Source organism: Cynara cardunculus, assembly GCF_001531365.2.
Source record: "Cynara cardunculus var. scolymus isolate 2C chromosome LG 10, CcrdV1, whole genome shotgun sequence".
Taxonomy (NCBI): Eukaryota; Viridiplantae; Streptophyta; class Magnoliopsida; order Asterales; family Asteraceae; genus Cynara; species Cynara cardunculus.
In genome coordinates, this window is record NC_037537.1 from 21,818,331 (window position 1) to 21,838,798 (window position 20,468).

At 35.5% G+C, this 20,468-nt stretch overlaps 2 protein-coding genes across 2 annotated transcripts in view; one reads left to right on the plus strand and one right to left on the minus strand.

Annotated features, from left to right (window-relative positions):
- Nucleotides 1-226, plus strand: part of LOC112518937 (putative F-box protein PP2-B12) — a 3,768-nt gene extending 3,542 nt beyond the window's left edge. Inside the window, exon 4 of the mRNA XM_025126734.1 lies at nt 21-226. The gene's annotated coding sequence lies outside the window, so the exon portion shown is untranslated. The remainder of the gene's footprint in view (nt 1-20) is intronic.
- A 379-nt stretch (nt 227-605) lies between these two features.
- LOC112519819 (chromosome transmission fidelity protein 18 homolog) lies at nt 606-18,845 on the minus strand. The gene is made up of 23 exons (XM_025128112.1): nt 18,278-18,845; nt 17,649-17,710; nt 12,770-12,907; nt 12,419-12,694; nt 11,953-12,039; nt 11,209-11,310; nt 11,062-11,127; nt 9,754-9,864; nt 9,610-9,671; nt 8,887-8,931; nt 8,335-8,408; nt 7,001-7,068; nt 6,135-6,203; nt 5,941-6,041; nt 5,774-5,855; nt 5,605-5,683; nt 5,434-5,521; nt 5,203-5,356; nt 4,106-4,297; nt 3,969-4,028; nt 2,498-2,814; nt 859-964; nt 606-764 (listed from the first exon to the last, which is right to left on the minus strand). The coding sequence occupies exons 1-23, from the start codon at nt 18,843-18,845 to the stop codon at nt 711-713; spliced, it is 2,961 nt and encodes a 986-aa protein (XP_024983880.1). The 3' UTR covers nt 606-710.
- Nucleotides 18,846-20,468: the final 1,623 nt, after the last annotated feature.

Sequence of the window (20,468 nt, forward strand, 5' to 3'; positions counted from 1 at the left end):
AATTACAAAATGGCAGAAAGGTTCCATGGCGTATTTTGGAAAGGGAGTGTTTCGCATTGAAGCATATATATACATACATATACACCAAGATGGCTAAGGGATAACTGTACCTCCATGAAAGTGGGATGCATGATGAGCATTGGGTTCTAATATTGGAGCCATTTTGTAGCACCATGTATCCAACCAACCAGGCCAATGGTTGGTTGGGTTGTATCCTTTAATTTTGGGATTTTTTTCAAAGCAATTATATAATAATAATATAATTCTATATGCCGGAAAAAGAATGGCTGAACAGTATGAGAAGTTTTTTTATGGTTGCTGAATGGTTTGATGCAAAATGATTAAGAGACTCTTATGATATAGTGTAAAATGAAATATAATTGTTTAGTAATTATTTACAATGAAATTAGAACGTTTAATGGTTAAGGGAGACACAAGATACAAAATTTTTAAGAAAGTTTTAGAATCATTAAGAGGCAGATTTTTTTTTGCCAAACAAGATTCACCTCTTAACGATTCAAAGTCTGCCTCTTAATGAAACTATTAAGAGGTAAACAAACCTCTGAGTTTGTAAGGAAAAGCCAACATTTGGAGCAAAAAGGTTGGCTAGACGACGTCGTTTTTTAGAAGTTAACCACACAGACAACAATGAAACAAATGGATTTCTATATAATTTCAATGTGTTGAAAACAAAAGCTGAAAAACTTATGTCACAAAAAGAATTCGTGCATGCGAACTGGCCTTTTAACTGCATTCGTAAATCCCTGCATTGAACACCAAGACAAAGGGATATCATCAAGCATTAGCTATTAATGCTTAATAGGCTTGTAGAAGTGAGAATTAGTATTAGATAGTTACCTCATTAAACTTGAATAGCACCGGACGTAAATCTCTCTCCGATGTTGCTGGAACTTTTTTCACACTTTCGTTCAATTGAGAACCATTGACGCTCACTTTTCTAAACCTGGGGTTTTACGGATTAATTAATAAAATGACCATTTGAGGTTATATATTTATTGCCAATACGAGTCCGGAATGGAAAGCAAGCAGGTTACTGTAAATGCAAAATTCAAGAACTACAAACTACTGCACAGGTATTTCGGCACAAGCAAATGCCATATTGCATTATACGAGGCCTTGAAACGGACCTTTATGGCAACATCGGATGCATCTCCAATGGGAAACATCAAATCCATAAAAATTGGTGCAAACAATGAATCTTCTCCAATGGGTTGCACCAAGCGTAAGATTTTAGGTATATTCTTTTTTACCATTCTCCATTTGGTGTAAATGAATAGTGTTATACCAAATTTGGTGTTTTACTATTCATTACACCAAATTTGGTGTAACACTATTCATTTACATCAAATAAAGAATGGTAAAAAGGAATATACCTAAAGTCTTACATTTGGTGCTACCCATTGGAGAAGATTTATTGGTGTTCTATTGGAGTGATTTAGTGTCAAATTTGGTATTTGGTGTAAGATATGGTGCCCCCACTGGAGATGGTCTTAGACCTGAAAAAGATCATCACTTGCATATGTTTTTCGTAACAGAGATGGAGCTTATGAAGGTTAAGGCCATTTGTTCACATTTAACTGTAAAGGCTTGCCAAATAATTACATAGAGAATAGGCTGTTAATTAGCCCTAAGTACTATCAACAACATATATACCATAAATAAGGTTGGATTATCTAGCACATTATTCCGTGTTGAGAGTCCTAAAACAGCAGTTCACAGTAAGCGGGTAACGAGAATACCATACAAACATTTCCTTGGTGTGCCTAGTGTGCTTTTTATCTTGTTAGGCTCTTTACCCATTCTTGCATAACTCTGTTACTTATTTGCGGCCTATCATTGTGCTTTCTAGTTATGTTTGTTGAATCTTTTTTGCAAGCTGGGGGTCTTCTCGAGAACAACCTGTCTCGTGGGACCAAAGTAAGATATGCGTACATCTTACCCCAAACCCTATCTTTGGGTGGGATATACCGGTTCTGTTTGGTTTAGTTTGGTATATACTATATGCAGCCTCAAGTGACTTAACAAATATCTTACTGATTGGGGTCAGGGTGGAGGCAGGGTTGAATTGGTGAGTGAATTCACATTAATTTGCTACTTCCGACACTATTTGTTTGAAAATCTGTTAGCTTTGCATGTGTCTGGAGTAAAATATTTTTTGGATGTCGAATACAATCAATGGAAATTGTTGACAATAGTAGTTCATGCATAAGTTTGAACTCTTGCACAAACTGGGGGCCTTCACATAAGTAACCACTCTACTCTAGAGGTCAGACCTGCATACATCTCAACCGCACGTTACTTTCAAGTGGGATTTATGGGTCCGTTTGGTTTGGTTTAGTAGTTCATGAAAAAGTCTCTCTTACGGGTCGCAACAAAACTATAGTTATTGAGATCATGTGTGTTGTAGGCTTCATGTTTCAGGTCCTTGTCAACAAAAACTTCAGGGAGTTTAAAGAAGGCAAAAGAACTAGATTACCTTTCAAAGAAGTTGAAGGAGCCGCTTGGTCGTTTCTTTGTAGTTTCAGTGGATTTCGGTATCTCACTGGATGTGGCACTTCCACCAGATGCTAAAACTGAGACCGTTGTATTAGGAGTACGTATTTCGCACTGCTTGGGACCAGATGGGTTCTTTAAGTTGCTGGTACTCTTGGCATTTTCTAGTGCACGATCAGGTTCACTACGTTTCTCTTTGACAATTTCCTTCCCTGCAAGATGTTCTCTTTTCACATCACACACATCAGTTCTCTGCGATGATTTGTTGATGCTATGTTGTAGTATTTTTTGCTTTTCGATCTACAATCAGAGGGTTGTAACATGGTCAGAAGCTGGCACCCACTTGAATTGTTGGAATCAATGTTTGGGTTACAGGAACAAAAGTACCACACACAGTGCAGAAGATGAAACTAAAAGAGTTCATATGCTCGAACAAGAAAATGTGTTTGTAGAGAGCTTTTTTCATGTCAATCTACCAGAGGTGGTTGAAGGAAGTAAATTAAGCAACTTGTAAGTATTAAGATGAATGCCAGGCTATTGGAGATAAATATGCCCTTCAGCGAAAACTGATCTTTATGAACGGAAACCGATGTTTATGACTGAAAACACGCTTTTGACGAGAGATGCAGTTTGGACAAATAAAGGCAAGTCATGGCTTTTCTCTACAGTAAATGAACGAACATCTTCGGGATATGGTTTATGTTACTCCTTTCTTTCCAAAAAGAAAAATACATTTCACAATTTACTCCTCGGATAAAGCATTTTGTACATAAAGCATATTGCAAAGAGAAAACAAAGTGCCCAGTGAACTTTATTCACGACAGTGATATCCAAGTAACAAGTAAGCCAAAATAACTCACCTTAGGGGGTGTTTTTCTTTCAACTTAATAAGCTTAATGGGTGGTTAGCTAAATTGGTTAACTTATGTTAAGGTGCTTGATTCTAACTTAAAACTAAGAGATTGACTTGACATGTTAAGTTACTGCATCCTATCTTAATGCATTAAGTTAGAATTTTTTCCAAAATCACCCCTGTCCTACAATTTTTAATCGCACATATCATTAAAAAATAAATAGTTTACCAACATGCATAAATTAAAAATTGTAATCAAACACTAATACTTTATAATTTTATATGTATTTTAAGTTATTAAATATTGTGTTATGAACTCGTTGAATTCATATCATTTTAATTTTTTTGTCATCTTTAAGTACTTATCAAATAGTTTATTTTCATTCAGCACTTATGTAGATATAAGGTTAAAATGATAATTTTTGTCGTTTAGATTATTTATTTAGAAAAGAAATCAAACCACAATTTTTATCTTAATTTATCCAGACATATTAATGCTTGAAGACAACTTAATGGATAAAAAATCAAACAACCCCTTAGTTCAAGCAGAAAGTAGTGAAGACATGAATAAAGTAAGAACGCTTGAATGAACTTCCCTTTACCTCATGACATAGAAGCTGCTTCACAGCTGACGCAAGAACGAAATAATTATAACTGTATCCCTGCAGCAGATTGTCGAACATTAGACATCTTAAAGATCATAATTCAAATCTTATAGTGTAAACTGAACAATGCTAACCTCAAAGTTTATGAAGTCACCAATTGGGGGATCAAATGAGAGAATCGAAGCATCCATAGCGACTTCATTCTTCAGTTTACCAGGTAAGGGATCAATTTTTTTCTTCGTGTATGTTATGGAATAGGACACCATGGTCTTCACCAGTTGAGACATTTCATTCTTCTCTTTTTCTGATAATAAATGCAAAGCTACCTGAAAAAACAACACATGGGTAACCATAACTTTTGTCAAGGACCAAGTAATAATATAAATATACATCTACAAGGTAGCAAATCTTAACTACCTTTCTAGTCAGTTGCAACTGATAATAGATACTTTAAGGTTTGCTATTATCTGGTTATTTTAAAGTCCTTATTGATCTCTAAAGTTGTGGAACCCTTCACAACTATGAACACCTCAAGCGTCCTCAACACATGTATAAAATAACAATTGGATAGGTAAACGCCAGTGGCGGATCTAGAAACTTAGGTGACTGGGGTCAGACTTAGGAGTGTCGAAAATATTCCAAAACTGAATAACCCACCTGAATCAAAATGGTTTCGGGTTATTTGGTTTTTGGGTTAAACACTTCAGTTTAAGTTATTCTTTCACTATAATAGTTAAACCGCATAGCAAATTATACCACACTATTATATATTGTATATCTAGATAATTGGTTTGAGGCTTTAAGATATAAAACAATTAACATATGATAAACCCGTTTATATTAAAGCTAAAATAACAAGATATTGAGATGGATATAGAAAAGCAATATAAAAGACTAGATATGGAGATGCCTAATATTTAAATGGATTTAACAAAACAATACACAAAATATTGGAGATGAATTTATATCTTTTGGTTTCGGTGGAAAAATGTGAGGTCTTGTAAAAATTGAATGGGTTCTTTTAGCATGAAACTAAGCCATTTGTGAAGCGTGAAAATTTCTTTTCAGCTAAATCTACATCTTTTAATTTCTGACTGGGGTCAAGAGATGCCATTAGTTTGTATGTGGCTCCGCAACCGGTAAACGCTACATGCATTATTTCCATTCATGGGTTCAAATTCTGTCTACTAATCTAGCAAAAGAAAGGAAGAGTTGAATACAAGTAAATTACCGGCCTTAAAGTTCGTGGTGAAAAGATATGCAATAATGGGGTAACCAAGTCCTCCACGAACGATTTAGTAGATATGTGTCTTGAGATACATGGTGATATTTTGTTGTGCCACGAGTGCAATAACTCCACTTTGTCAATGAGTGTCGTTCTGTATCTGTAGTTTCAAGTAAAAGAACAGAAATGAAGCCAATCTTTTTTATCAAACACAAAGCTATAGATCAGTTGACATACCTATGAAAAGCTTTTGGCCACTGAATATTAGGCTTTTCAACTTGAGATACCAGACCATGTATAGCAATTGCAATGGCAGGCTGATAAACTGCAAAAAATAACATGTTTGTTTTAGCTTCTACGTCAACTCTAGAATGTATAAATACTTGTAGATAGAAGAAGCTTAGTTACCTTGAAGGGACATTTTTTGTGTACGCATAACATATTGATGAAGAATATCAGAAATCTCAAGACTGTGCAAGCACTTCACCTGCATGTGGAAATTCTTTTAGGCACATGTCAACTAAAACCGATTTTCTAGAGTTACTCATAATATGGGTTCCCTTGAATTAGTACTTACAGTTTTTCTCATCACTGGATCATGATAATTTAGTTGCAAGATGTTCTCGTGGATCCCATCTAATATTAAATCATAGTTGCCACTGAAAAGTCATCAGTCACCAAGACTAATGGTGCAGCACTTCAAACAAAAAGGGGATGTCAAAAATTTGAAATATTTCAACATACCCGTTAGAGATCAAAGAGTGCAGAGATTCAAACTCATTAAACTTGCTTCTGCAGCCATCAATGGACTTCCTTACCCCCTTCAGTCTTCTCTTTTGAAAAACCTATAAATACGAAAGAGACAAGTACAACCACCCTGAGTAAGAATCCAAATAATCAAGTAATCAACAGATATGCTAATAAGGAATGAATCACACCTCCTTCCATATGTCAAAAACACTTCTTGATGAATCCTTCCTACCAATCACTTGAGAACTGATGTCCAACTACAAGGCAAAAAACAGTTGTTTTACTTTAATAGAAAAAGTGCAAAAGGGATATACTCCATTACTCCTATCAAAATAGATTGATTGATGCAAAATGAGAACAATTAGAATATCATCCAAGTAAACAGACACAATTAGTAACTCATGCAAATTCAGGTTTGAAAAGTGGTGTCACATTTCCAATTAGCCAAGTCTCTCTCCCAAACTATGCATCCGGTACAAAAATGAAAAATAGAAATATATGCAGAGAGAAGAATCTAAAATGTATAAACAAATTATGGGCTCAGTCATTCAACTACATTCATGAAATTGGGCTATTGATAAAACAAATTGTTAACTCAAGCCAGTCAGCATATGGCTGTATAAAAGAATAAAAAGTACCACTTATTGGTTAGTATACCTCCAATTAGACTACATTGTGCTAATCATTAACAGCTCAAATTTTCAAATCCTAATATGAAATTTCCAGTATTTAGGGCAGAGAAGAGAAGCAGACGTGAGAAATAGAACTGGGAGAGACCGAAAATAATAATTCATGCAGCTACAATGATGTCTTTTCTAAGCATTCTATTTATAAGCTACATAGCTCAGGAGCTAGAGGAGACAATTTGAAAAAAAATTACAGACATGATAGAGCATAATGTGATAAACACCAAACAAAGGGACAGATATGACGTTAGGATCTATCCAACATAATTGAAGGGTAACAATCCTCCATTCAGAATTTATTTGTGAATTCATAGAAATTTCTCACACTATGCATAACAATACAGAAGGACAAGATCAAGTCAGCATACCACATTGAGGACTTCCTTCTTTTTGTTGAGGAACTGAAGCGTATTCAAGCATGAGCGTATGTCACATTCTAAGGACAAGAAGAGATGATATCAGATATACGGATGTAGATGAAGTGCTGTGAACTTCTTATACTCTCATATACTACAGTAGCAATTTATTATTAGTAGAAACTGAATGCTGTTTCTGGTCTCAGTTTTCCTAGTTTTTTTGCCCTTCCAACTAAATACCAAAGTGTCCACTCCCTAGGTCCTAATTCATCAACCTGAGGATTGGGTTAGGTTGTAAATTTTATAACCATAGTTGCTCTTGAATAGTCAGCAAACTTTTTTCCGTTACCAGGCATCTCTTAACTTTCTCTAAGCACCAAAAGCTGGAAAATATAGAGAAAAAGAAAGAAAAAAAAAAATACACTCCACATCAGCTAAAAGTGTGTTCAGATCGCAGATTTTATTTTCTTGTGTATGTGTTTGAGGCCAAAGAGTAACATTTTGTCTTTCTCTTGATATCTGAGGAACCAAATTTGTACTCCTTAATTCTAAAAATAAAAAACCAGGAAAGTGGTGCCTTATTGCTTGTTGTTGTACATTAAGGTATCATGCATATTTGACATACTATGTTAAACACTTTGTGTCCATGGAATTATGCCCTTGATGCTATTAACATCGATACCTGATTTATCATGTGAATTAGATATTATGTGCATCCAACTAGCATCCTAAACATATACCGAGTATATCAAGCTCAGACAAATAAATTAACTGATTCCAAGTAAACGGTAAGTTGAGAGAAGGATCTCTAAAACTCAATTATCTATGGGTTTGTATTCTTAATCATTCAGTCCGAAATAAGTGAAATGTTACTGAGTTTGAGTTGTCTGAAAAGAATTCTAACATGCTCATTTGCTCCCTTGTCCTGCTATTAACATCAACCTCATGATTGTAACCATCCTTCCCTTATGGTGTCGTTATCACCTCATTCCAAATGTAAAAATAACATGACTGTCCTAGGGATTGTTCAACAACTAATCTAAATATTGTGCAAATTGTTTACAATTTTTAAGATGAAGCTCCTCCAAACTGATAATAATGGTTTACAACCAATATGAATCTCCTAAACTTTTATGCTTACAGACTCTTTTTGTGGCACACATGAAAATCGTTACTATATATTTTCAGGGAGAAGAAAATAGAATGATAAGGTTAAGTCCCATTAATTCAAGCTAACTACCTTTGATAGAACAACTTTATCTACAGCAACATCCAAGATTTTCGTTATCCTTTCTGTTGACATTATAGGTAAGGTAAAAAGAATAACCAGCGAGCAAATCACTTACCGGTATATTCAGCCAGTGCAGTAAGTGCAACAGAACTTGTCCTCATTCCTTCCTTGTTGCATATATATTTAAGCCTAAATATTTGGAAATAAACTTGAAGTTAGATGCATAAGTAAAACAAAAGAGGAATTAGAGATCTAAATTTAATATTAGATCTTGACTAAAACCAGAGTTCTTCACAGTTCTCACTATAAGTATATCTTAACCATGGTTCATGGCACCACCTAGAATAACTGTCTGATGAAGGTTATGAAGATATAACTGACAATCAATGCTCACAATTTAGCATATTAGTCAATTATATGATTTGGCTGACATTACATACCTGGTACTACCAGCCTATTCTTAAGTGACCTTTCATATTTAACAATAGACTGTTCAGGTATGGGATTTACGCTTCGAACCTAATTAGCAACCTATATAATGGCATGTTACATTGTAATTAAGACCATAAAATACACCTACAAGTGGCCAGAACATATTAAAGGTTACCCTGCCCAATAGCTTAAATAGTCCTTGATGTTTGAGTACTGGGGATATATAAATCATCACCTGCTCACAATGCGATTTACTGTTGGCTGAACAAATACATGAACCCTGCGAAGGTAGAAATTTGTTGTCAGTTCAAAACTGCTTAGAATTTGCATTATGCTCATATTATCAGGGTAAGAGCACATGTTGCAAGGTGGATAATTCTTATGTAACCACACTTGCTAATTTAACAAAACCAGAAACCAAAAAAGAAAATAGTGCAAAAATACAGCCTAGCAATTGAAGCTTTCCTAATAATCTGATAAGCCTCTAATTACAAAAGTATATTCAAGGAGGGGTCCAAAGATAAATAAAGAGTAAAGTCGAGGGGGTAATATTGGAAATATAATAAAGAAGGCAAGAAGAATGGTATGTGACAGGTGCGTGGTTTTGGTAGGGGATGTTCATTCAGTTTTTGCGTGATCTTTTGATCGTATAGGAGAGAAATGGGCTCTCGAATTCCCATCTAGTTTTTCTTCGATTCTTCATTGTAATCAGTCCGGTTTTGCCATTAATACGATTGCAATCGTTTGGGCATATCATTATCATACCAATAGCATTAAATCATTAAAAATATCATTACTAAGAGCTATTTTCCACACCACTCATCTAATTTGACTTCAGTAAGTGTTGAAGAAGGCCTCAATTATCATGTTCAATAATTTAGCCTGAAAGATTATATTGGTATCGACTTATGCATAGTAATAGCAAATATAAAAATTAACAAACTGACAAAATAGTTACTTTGCCACTTGACGCAACGGTCTCAAGGCTGGTGCATATAGGTCATTACAAATGCAAATTACCTGCATTTGAAGACAAACCATGAGTATCAAATAAATAAGCAAGACCAGATCATCTAATGAACACAGACTGAATCGGTCTTACAGGTCTTAGAAGTGGCGTATCCTTCCTTTTCTTCTTTGAGGATGTCTTTCCTGATGATTCTGCTTGAACAATATTTTCTGTCCCGGCGCCAGACCTCTTATCAGCAGAAACCTGCATCAGTAATGGTGAACAATTACTACCTAAAATCAAACCTTCATCAGTTGCAGTCATCTAATCAGACCAAATTACTTGTGCAAAAAACTGAACAAATTTTCTATCCAGCCATCATATTGACAATATACTTATAACAAGTTTTTCCATCCCAAACTAGTTGGTCACGAGTCATGACAGGAGCTATCTATAACAATTCAATATTCAAGTAGACAGTTGTCATTAATTTAAGAACAATCTGGGAAAGATCAAGTCTACCAAACCAAAAATAGATAGTAGATCTCACTCAGAAGTAGGGTATGGGGGAGGGAGGATGTATGCAGCCCTTACACTATCCCGCTCCTGATTAACCCACACCTACACACTCACGATCACCGCCAAAGAACCTCCTTTATCTATGTTAGGGCCTTGGTAATCTAGCTGCCGGCTCCCTATCCTTCCCCCCTCTAACCATCTACAGGCGCTTACAAGTCCCTACACATAATCTGCTACCTTAGTGGTGTGTCTCCAAGAATTCCTATCAGATGTCATGTCCTCAGAATCCGGAAATGTCTTAGGCCGCCGTCTCCAGTCTCAGCTCTCACCCCACATCCTCTTCGGTTAGCCCCTCCTAAACACACTGTCATCAGTCTTTAAGGGACAAATTGAGTTTCCTATCTTGCTTTACAAGTCCCTACACAATGTTCTGCATATATTTTCGCAAGGCATCATAAAACTTTTTTGAGGCATCCCTTTGCTGTACATAGTTTATGTACAAAATTGTAGGATCTTTCGAATTTATGCAGCAGGTAACTGGGTGTGTAGATAAATATATAGAATCTATATACCTGTGTACAAAACATTTAACAAACTGACATGCACTTGCTAGGTGCATATGCAACTGACACATAGAATTTTTAACCACTACAACCAGTGCAACAATCCGACGGTTTTATTTTTCTGCTTTGTACTGGGACATATGAGACGTGACTACTCCGAAAGCATCATATTTAGGGAATATAGATTACAGCGAACATATTTGTTGTATTTAGGGCACATAGTTGCACTCATGTGTTGTAATCTTAGTTGCAGAGCTAAAACTATTCCTGAAGATGGTGACAGTGGTAAAGCAATGTATGAGAAGGATTTCACTTCCTTTATTAGTGACGTCTATAGTTGATAAAGTACGTAAATTAGGTCAGAAAAAGCATAAATTACCATCTTTAGAATTACATCCACTGCCCCTTTCCCATCACCAAGAGCTCCATCAATTTCATCAATTACCTACAAAAATTTATTGTGACCAATTACCTTCTACTAGAACAGGAAACCATACTAGTATTGTGTATACTAGACGCAACTTACCAAACACTTCGGCCTTGAATCAGCCATGACAGAGTTCATCTGAACGACATCAAGAATTTTGGTTTCAATCGTCGAGGATGACCGGTCATCACTGGCATTAATCTGTAGGCAGTAGATGTGGTAATTATATGTATTGAATATAACATACCTTCTTATCCTAGGATATGCAAACTAAAATGACAGAGAAAAGAAAAAACCAAAATAGTTCTCGCACTTAGTTTGTGATATTAACCAACCAACTGTCGAGATGATCAAATAGAATCTGAATGAGGCTGAATAAAAGATGTGGTTGACTGCAACTTGACTAGCCCAAATGTCAGCAACGCGGATCAACCTAAATATGATCCAAGATACTATTGTACTCGACTGAAATTCAGACCTTGATGAGTTCCAATGACCCATAAAAGATAAAACCCCTTCAGGAACCAAATTTAATGATTATTCCTATATCATTAAACTTGAGTTTCTTGATAGCACAAATGGGGCGGTACCCCATTCAACACCTTAACCTAGATCCAGTAAGTATCATTACTGTACTTAATCTGAAATTAAAAAAATTGTTGGACTAAATAACACATTCCAGTCACTTATGACTCAAATTTCAAAGACAGCAACGATTTTGGGGTTCTAATCAAGCATACTCTCCTAAGTGCATAGCAGATTGTTAAGCTTAAATAAATGATATCAGATAGATATGAAAGTGAAACTATGGATAAGCATATGCCAAAAAAAACCATCGACAACCTCCACCACACGGTATCCACAGTGCCGGGCTGCCACATGTGCAAGTGTTGTTTTCCCAAGCCCTGGTGCACCACATAGTAGAAGGATCTGCAACAATCAGACGGTTCATGTACGGATATATATATATATATATATATATATATATAATCGATATTAATAATGTGTATTGTGAAATCAAAATTCACCTTTACAATGAAATGAAAGGAAATTATTCAACTGAACCTTTAAAATTCAGTTGACTTGCTTAAATCCATTTGATGTGGTACTTACCAAATGTAATGTACTTTTTAAATTGCAAAAAAAAGAATATTAAGGAACTATTAGTCTTGGATAAATTTTACTTTTCGCGAAAGATATTAAAACTCATACTGAGGAACGAAAATGATCCAATGCAAGGGAATGTCATACGTGATTGAATGATTTGATGAAACCTTAGAAACAGTGTCAAACAAGTTCTGAAGTTTACCTTCTGTTCCAGTGAGCCAGAACCATTGCTCTTCTTGTTAGAAAGTTCCTGAATGCCATGATTATCATAGGTTTCTTTATCGAGGTGATTGTGTTCTCTTAAAGTTTCACGGTTAGATGTAAATTCCTTGTTCCTCCCAAAAGAATTCCTGAAATGAACTTTTTTTGTTTGAGAAACAGAGGAATGTCTTTTTAAGGCAGACAAAACGTCCTCTGTTGTACTCTTGAGTTCAGACCCAAAAACAGAAGAATCCCATTGTTTCAACCACAAAAGGACCTGAAAATAGCAAAGAATATGAGAGTTGTTTCAGCTAATAACAGGTTCATAGCACATGTTATCTGGCACATATACCTCTCTATTGGTGTGCTCATCACTAAGAAGCTCCATGAACGAATTTGGAGAATATTTATCCACCCAGAGTCGTTCATTCACCACTGGCGTTCCGAGAAGATTTGCATCACTCTGACTAGAGACGCTAGCTTGCAAAGCCTTCACACCACAGTAATAAGGGTCATGTATTACAACTGAAAAGTTAATGAAAATTTTAACCTAGTCATTAACACTTTGATTCCTACATAACATGCTAAACTTCCGTTTAAAAGAAAATGTATTTCTAAACAATACCAAAAGAACCCGTCATAACCTCCAAAACTGAAAAATAGTAAAAATCACCATCTCTTTTAATAATGATATCATTAGTCAAGTAGAAACCAACAAAGTATCTGGAAAGCAATCCTGAAAAGGTTTAGAATGTAACTTTTGATTTAGAAGATCAATGCCCCAACTCTCAAAAGAATAAAGGGATGTAAGTATACTTATTGTTGGATTATTAAGTTGAATGAATTATAGCAACATAGGAGCAAAGCTGCTCGTCATGACAGAAACAATTGCAAGAAAAAGATATGCAGAAATGATGACATAGCTAAACTTTCTTACACTTACAAAAGATTTGACCTTTTCATGGTTATGTTATGGCAACAATGTTTCTTCACATCATAGCAGATAGCGTTTAATGGATCCTCTTAAAACACAAGGTAAGGTTATCATGAGTATATTTTCTCATTGATCAGGTAAACACAATACTTGTTGATTACAAACGGGGCATGGACCAAGACTATACAAAGCCTAAAAGACTATTAACATAATTAGATAACCAACATAAATAGACGTTAATCTTAATCCTTCTCCTCAAGTTGGACCATATACAGCAAACACGCCTATCTCGTCGCATACAAGGTTTATTTGCGATCCTCGTAAAGGTTTGGTCAACTTACCTGCAAGCTAGTCTTCCGCACAAGCCCAATTTGTCTCAATGGTTGTAGGTTTGTGATAAGTTCTATGAACACAATGACGACTTCAATTTGTTTTGTTCATTTCATGGAAAGTTTGATTCTTGGAGATATGCATGGAGGCCTCGTTATTGCAATACATTTTCATCATTTCAGCTATAAATCTTCTAGCTCTTCTGTCAAGCGTCAACCTCATGTTAACTCAAACCGAATTCAAGCCATTGTTTGAAATGCTAGATAGTGAGACATCTTATTTGTTGCTCTTCCATGGTATGAGATTTCCACTAAAGAGAATGCCTACTATGAGAATATGCTCCTTTGTTGTCAAGCATACCAACTTGAGCAAGAATTAATGCGACATATTTCTTTGGCAAAGGAATATGCTTTTCTGTGACGTGGCAACCTTAATGCCTAGATAATAATTGATACTCCCACACTCCTTAGTTTCAAACTAATTTTGAATAAATAAAAACTTTAGTGCCTCCAATCCTTCTCTATCCTCACCAATAATGACTATATCATCATTGTAAAATACCAAGATTATCCTTTTTCCATTTTTCTCTTGAAAAAATATAGATAAATCATGTGCATACGAGTCATCCCTAAGGTTTCCAACGCTTCAGAAAAACAAGAAAACCTTCAAACCATAGAGAGATCATGGCACGCAACATACCTTGGAGGACTCCTAAACTACAAACCCAACAAGTTAGCATACATGGTTTTAAAAATCGTTTGAGGCGTACGCCTGGCGACCAAAAACCGCACCTGAGGCAAGACTCTTGGAACCTGAACGAGACTTATGTTTTGGTTCGGTGAGGCGGGTTGGTTAGGCGTGAGGTGTGAGACAGTTTTGAGGCATACGCCTCAGATGAACTGGTATGGTAATGGTTTTTTTGGCTTTTTTTATAAGCTTTAAGGTAATAGTAGTACTTCCCTTCATAGCATAAGTGTTTTTTTAATAACTAAAAGTCAAAAGCCAAGTGGCCCCAATGTGTACTTTTAATCTTTTAAAACCCAAAAAGCTAGTACCTTCGCCTCTCAAACAAAAAGTGTGGTTCGATCCTTCCTCTTCCTCCAATCAACCAATTTTTCCACGCCCTCCCAACCTATCTCACGGTTTCACTCTTTTCTCTGCCAAGAACCACTGAACCAACGCCCTTAGTAATTTAGTATTATATATTGTATATAAATATATATATGTTTGTGTAGTATATACATATTTTGGTATACATATTTCCGCCTCGGGGCTTACGCCTCGAACCGCCTTGAGGCTTACGCCTCGCCTCGTTAAGGGAAAACATCTCGGAGCCGATTCCGCCTTTTAAAACCTTGGTTGCATATACACCTGCTCCCCAAGAATCGCATTAAGAAATGTGTTCTTGAGATCTAGTCGACGAGACGAACAGATATCATCATAGAAACTAGATTAAATGTTTCATCATAATGCTCTTTGTATGTATGAGAGTATCCTTTAAGAGTAGACACCATTTGGTCTTAATTTGATGGTGTACACCCACTTCCAACAAACTGTGTATTTGCTAATAATAAAATCAACTAATCCCCAGGTTTCGTTCTTCATTTAGGGTAGACACTTCATCATACATAGCATCTCTCTATTCTAGATCAGCTAATGACATGAAAACAATTTGAGGAATATGACCATATGATAACCATCTATGGCTAAGACATAGAGAAAATTAATCAAAGAAAAATTAGTGTAACAAGATTAGAAGAAACTGAGTGAGTTTGTCGATTGGCTTGCCAACACAAGTATATTTTTCATTTCAATGAGCAATAAGAATATCAGGACGAAAGGAGCAGAAGGCACATTAAAGGAAAAAGTTGGGTACTTCTAGACTACTAGAGTAGACAATGTGTCATCAAAAGCAATATCAATGTGTATTTGTCTCCGTTAATATACTTGATGAGAAGGACTACCGGAGAGTAGATAGAAGATTCATTAGTAAAAAATATTCCCTAAATCTTAGAGTATTCAATACATACACATCAAAAGGGGGTAGCTTGCCAAAAAACATAATAACATTTAAGTCGGGAATCATATCAACATTGTCCTCTTTGGGACCTAAAATAACCCACAAAAACAAATCGAAAAGTCATAAGATGAAGCTTACTCATATTTGGTTGTAAACTATGTAAATAACAAACAAAACCAAATATTTTTGGAGGAACAACAGATAATGAATTATGGAGCATTTGGAAATAAAACCTTATGAGTTCATTGACCTTTCAAAATAGTGGTGGGCATGCGACTAATGAGATACATGTTAAAATTGCATCCCTCCAAAATAATGTGAAATATAAAATGAATCAACATGGTAAGACCGTAAGAGTAACTTCCAATAAAAGCTCCAACATATCCATGAATTAGGAAAATTCTTTTGAACAATATTCCTTGGCATTATCATTTCAAAGTGTCTCCCAAGTCGATTTTTAACATAAGCACAAAATTTAACAAAATATACATAAATAAAAGTTACTCTAGAGTAATCATCGGTGCAAAAATAAAATATTTAAAATATACAATGGTACCAATAGAACAAAGGACCCCAACCATCAAAGTGCACAAATACATAGGTTGAGCTAGACCCAAAACTACTAAAAGGACTTCCATGCAAAAGTGTTTGCTCGTCAGACATGACCTCAAATGATAGAAAGTGAAAATAGGTAAATAATTGATTTTCAGTTTTAATTTCTTCAGATATTCCAATGATGGGTGGCCCAAATGACTATGAATATCTTGCATAGTTCCCTCACCCAAGCATGTTGTAGAAGATTAAATATATATCTTATGATGTTCATGGCCAATCCCAATCATCCGAAAAGCCCCAACCTCATGAAAGGAATCAGAGAAAATGCCCCAGAGCAATTAACTTTACGAGTGATTTTACTTATGGTTAATAGACTATCGGGAAATTTTGGCATATAAGAAACATTTGAAAACTTGAGATTGGGATTCGCATTGAGATAAGAGTTAGAGAACCATTCCTCCTACGGGAATACAAGTACCATTTGCTAGTTTGACTGAAGAATGAACAGATGAAGAGGAATTGAACGGCGTATCATTATTCCTGTCATATGAACACATTAATCCTGAGAATCCACAAAAGGATTGTAATACATTAAATGCTTCGGTAAGTTGGACGTCAAAGGTAGAGGTGGTGTGTGCCTTAGTTAAACCAACTGGACCTCAATGTAACTCCAGACAAATCCACTTCCAATGTCCATGCTTGTGACGATAATGACATTCTATCCCATTACCAGAACCTCGTGAAATTCATTAGTGATGTTGCAATAATGCACTCCTTTGTAGTATCTAGAAAATACTCTCCTCCTATTCATCCTCCTTTCAGAAAACCACGACCTCGCCCAAAAGCTGATAGAGACAGCGATTCTTGTGAAGTTGTTGAATGATGTGTTTCAATAAACATTTCACGTAATAAGGCATCAACAAACTGCATATTAGTGATTCCTAAGTGTCCTAGAAGCAGAGGACGGTCAGAGTCAATGTTAGCATGATGGTGGATGTATCAAGAGCCTAGTAGTCTCATACATGTTAAAACAAAAGGTAATGATTATATGAGTATTATATGGGGTTTAATCTTAACATACACTAGAAAATTAAATAACTAACAGAAATAGACTTTATATGGGTTCTTAATCCACTCATTCGACCTTTTTGATACCCAAAAGAGAATAATAAAATCCCATGTCCTATTAGTCTGTCGCTCATTGCACAATGAAACATAGTTAAAACCAATGGTTACATTCATAAAATAATTCTTCAGCATGGTAGTCTTTAGCTTGGTCATAACTTTTGCCAGTTTCAAGTCACAAGCCCATTCTTAGTCAACAGTCACTGCCATCTCTCTATTAGCTGAGAGGTTGTCAGACCATGTGATATGAAAATAGAGTAAACATACCTTTTGCAGAGCATCTTGTTCCACCCTCTGCATTAGTACATTTATAGGTTCCGGCATGAGACCTGCATAATCATTCCATCTTGATTAACTACACAATGTGACCCTTTAAAAACTACATGATACAAAGAGCACTCAACATACAATAATAATTAGAACGTATACTGCATCAATAACAAGGCATAATGCCATAACCATGTTCACTGATTATTTTACGATACGCAAGTTCCAGTCATCAAAAGTTAAGAGGCCTCTTAAAACTTCTCCAATTGGCAAACCATCACTAAAAGTTGACTTAACATTCCTATTTCATCATGTTTATTTTGCAAATATTATGCATATAATTTCCCCTTGTACCACAGTAGAAACAGAGTTAGATGTAAAGGTCACTCCCTTCCATGTTATTCAAGGTTACGTGCTCACTAAGACTCAAGTAGGTGACATACTTATGCGGCCATTAGAGATGAGCAACAAATTCAACTCTTCGATTACCCCATTTACTTGGATTCAAATGGGATAAAAGCTAACATATAACTCTTGCCGAAAATTTTAAGCTTCTCAGCATCATGAACTGAGATCATAAATCAGCTTATTTTGCCAAAAATAAGTTTGCCAAGTCAACAGTATTCTACCTTTGGAAGGCGCTTTCACGTCCAACTTTTTCAGCTTATCGTCTTTCTCTTCCTTAATCAACTTAGCATAAACCCTATCGCCATCCGGCGCTGTCACAGGCATGAAATCTCCTTCAATATCAGTTGCATATCGCGAGATAAACCTCTCCTTCTCCTTCTCCTTCTCCTCCTCAACAATGACGGCGGCTTCTTCCTGAAGCGGCGGCGAGTACCGAAGCCAGTCATCATCATCTTCGATTGCATTGGAAGCATCAATTTTGCACCGCTTATCTTCCACCGGATCGTCAACATTGTTAGTGTCAAGCAAATTAGGGCTTGATGGACGGAACCTCTTCTTGGGTTTCTGTGTTTCAGAACCGATTCTATGATCCTCCGGGACCGGTATAGTGGGTTTGATGAGGGGTTCGGCTTGGAGATCTTCGTATACTTCTTCGATGTAAGATGCTTCTTCTTCAGGTATTGTAGGTGGTTCTTCGAGATCTTCTTCGAGATAATCGTCGTGTAGATGCGACTCAGCTTCTAGCCATTCGAGTTCTTCTGCCACCGGAATGTCCATTTCCATCTCCATTTCGAGCTCGTCGACGACGAATCTGCGATCGTGTGCCAGGGACAGCGCAATGAAGGATATGTTTTGGCGGGAAATCTAGGAAGACGCGGGAAAGGTCTACAAGTATAACTTTTGAAATTACACAACATCCCCCGAAAATTAATAAATTACATTTAGCCCCTTTATCTTGTGTATTTGTCACATTTACCCCTTAACAACTATCTCCTTGGTCTTTTCCCTTCTTATATCTACCCTAATTTTTTTTATTTTGTTGTGTCAGCATTAATTTGAAATTAAAATTAATATAACGTTATTAAATTGATTATAGAACAAATTACATGAAAATGTAACATACTTTAACTTTATTTCTATTTTGGATAACATTCATTTTAGTACCTAAGATGTAAACTTTTAAACATTTAAGTACAGGGGTAACCGGTTAAAATATTAATCAGGTACCATGTTGATGTGGTGATAGATATGGTACCCGTTAATGCTTCAACAAATAATACTAAATTGGATATCACATCATTCGCCACATCAGCATGGTAACCGGTTAATGTTTCAACTGAATACTTAAATGTTTAAAAGTTTACATTTTATAAACCAAAATGGAAGTTTTAAAGTATGTTACCTAAAATATGAATCAAGCTAAAGTACGTTATTTTTCATGCAATTTGCCCTTGATTATAACATGTTCGACTTATAATAATCAACTTTAATTAATTTATCCAAAATAATAACAATTCATGCATTTTTATACCTAATGTGTCAAAAAAAAAACTGAGTCGTTAATCAAACGCTTACTCATGTAAGTGAACACCAAATCATATTATCTTTATCGGGTGAATGTGGTAAGGACCAAGAATCTTACCCGGTAAAAGCGAGAAAATGACCAAGAGTCTTACCCGGTAAGTGGGAACGACAACTCTTACCACGGTAAGCGCTTACCGGGTATACTGTTGCATATGATACATTTTTTTGTGGACTAAAATCTTACCATGTAAGTAAATGACAGTGTTAAATTTACAGATAAGTGCTTACCATATAAGTGTTTGATAAACGCCCCCTATAATTAAAAAAAAAACAACTAAAAAGTAATTGTATCTATAATTGTTTAATTCGTTTTCAAATATTTGCAATTTTCTATATTGCTTCGTTGAAATGTGTTATGTATGGGTAAATTCAAAATAACGTGAGGCGTGTCGTGGTGGTGAGGTTAAACATCAAGCCTTATACGTCATGGTGTTTATATGACGTTTTTCGATGTTTGACACAGGTCGACAAAGTTATATGTCATATATGAATTTTTATATATACATATATGTTTTTTCTATATATTTTTCGATCAGATAGTGATATTATAAAATTACATTCATCTTAGAATGAGAAAAATCATATGGATTATTATTATAAATACAGTATCTAATTGAATGTTCAACAGAATGGTTGTTTTACAACCTTGTTTTAATCGTGAGCCCATAACGTGTATAAATTCGTGATACTATTAGTGATGTGATTAAATAGATTTATAAAAGTGTAAAATCTACAGTTAAAAATGTTAAAACATAAAAGCTAAATAAATTTAAAAAACTAAAAAAAAAATTATAAAAAAAGTATCGTCTTGTAAGACGCACGTTACAG

Excerpts from the sequence above, each read along its gene's own strand:
- LOC112519819 (XM_025128112.1), bottom strand. The coding sequence starts at position 18,845 with ATGGAGATGGAAATGGACATTCCGGTGGCAGAAGAACTCGAATGGCTA. Across the intron at positions 12,695-12,769 it reads ATGAGCACACCAATAGAGAG|GTCCTTTTGTGGTTGAAACA; the intron begins GTATATGTGCCA and ends TGCTATTTTCAG. Across the intron at positions 8,932-9,609 it reads CCGTTGCGTCAAGTGGCAAA|GGTTCATGTATTTGTTCAGC; the intron begins GTAACTATTTTG and ends CTACCTTCGCAG.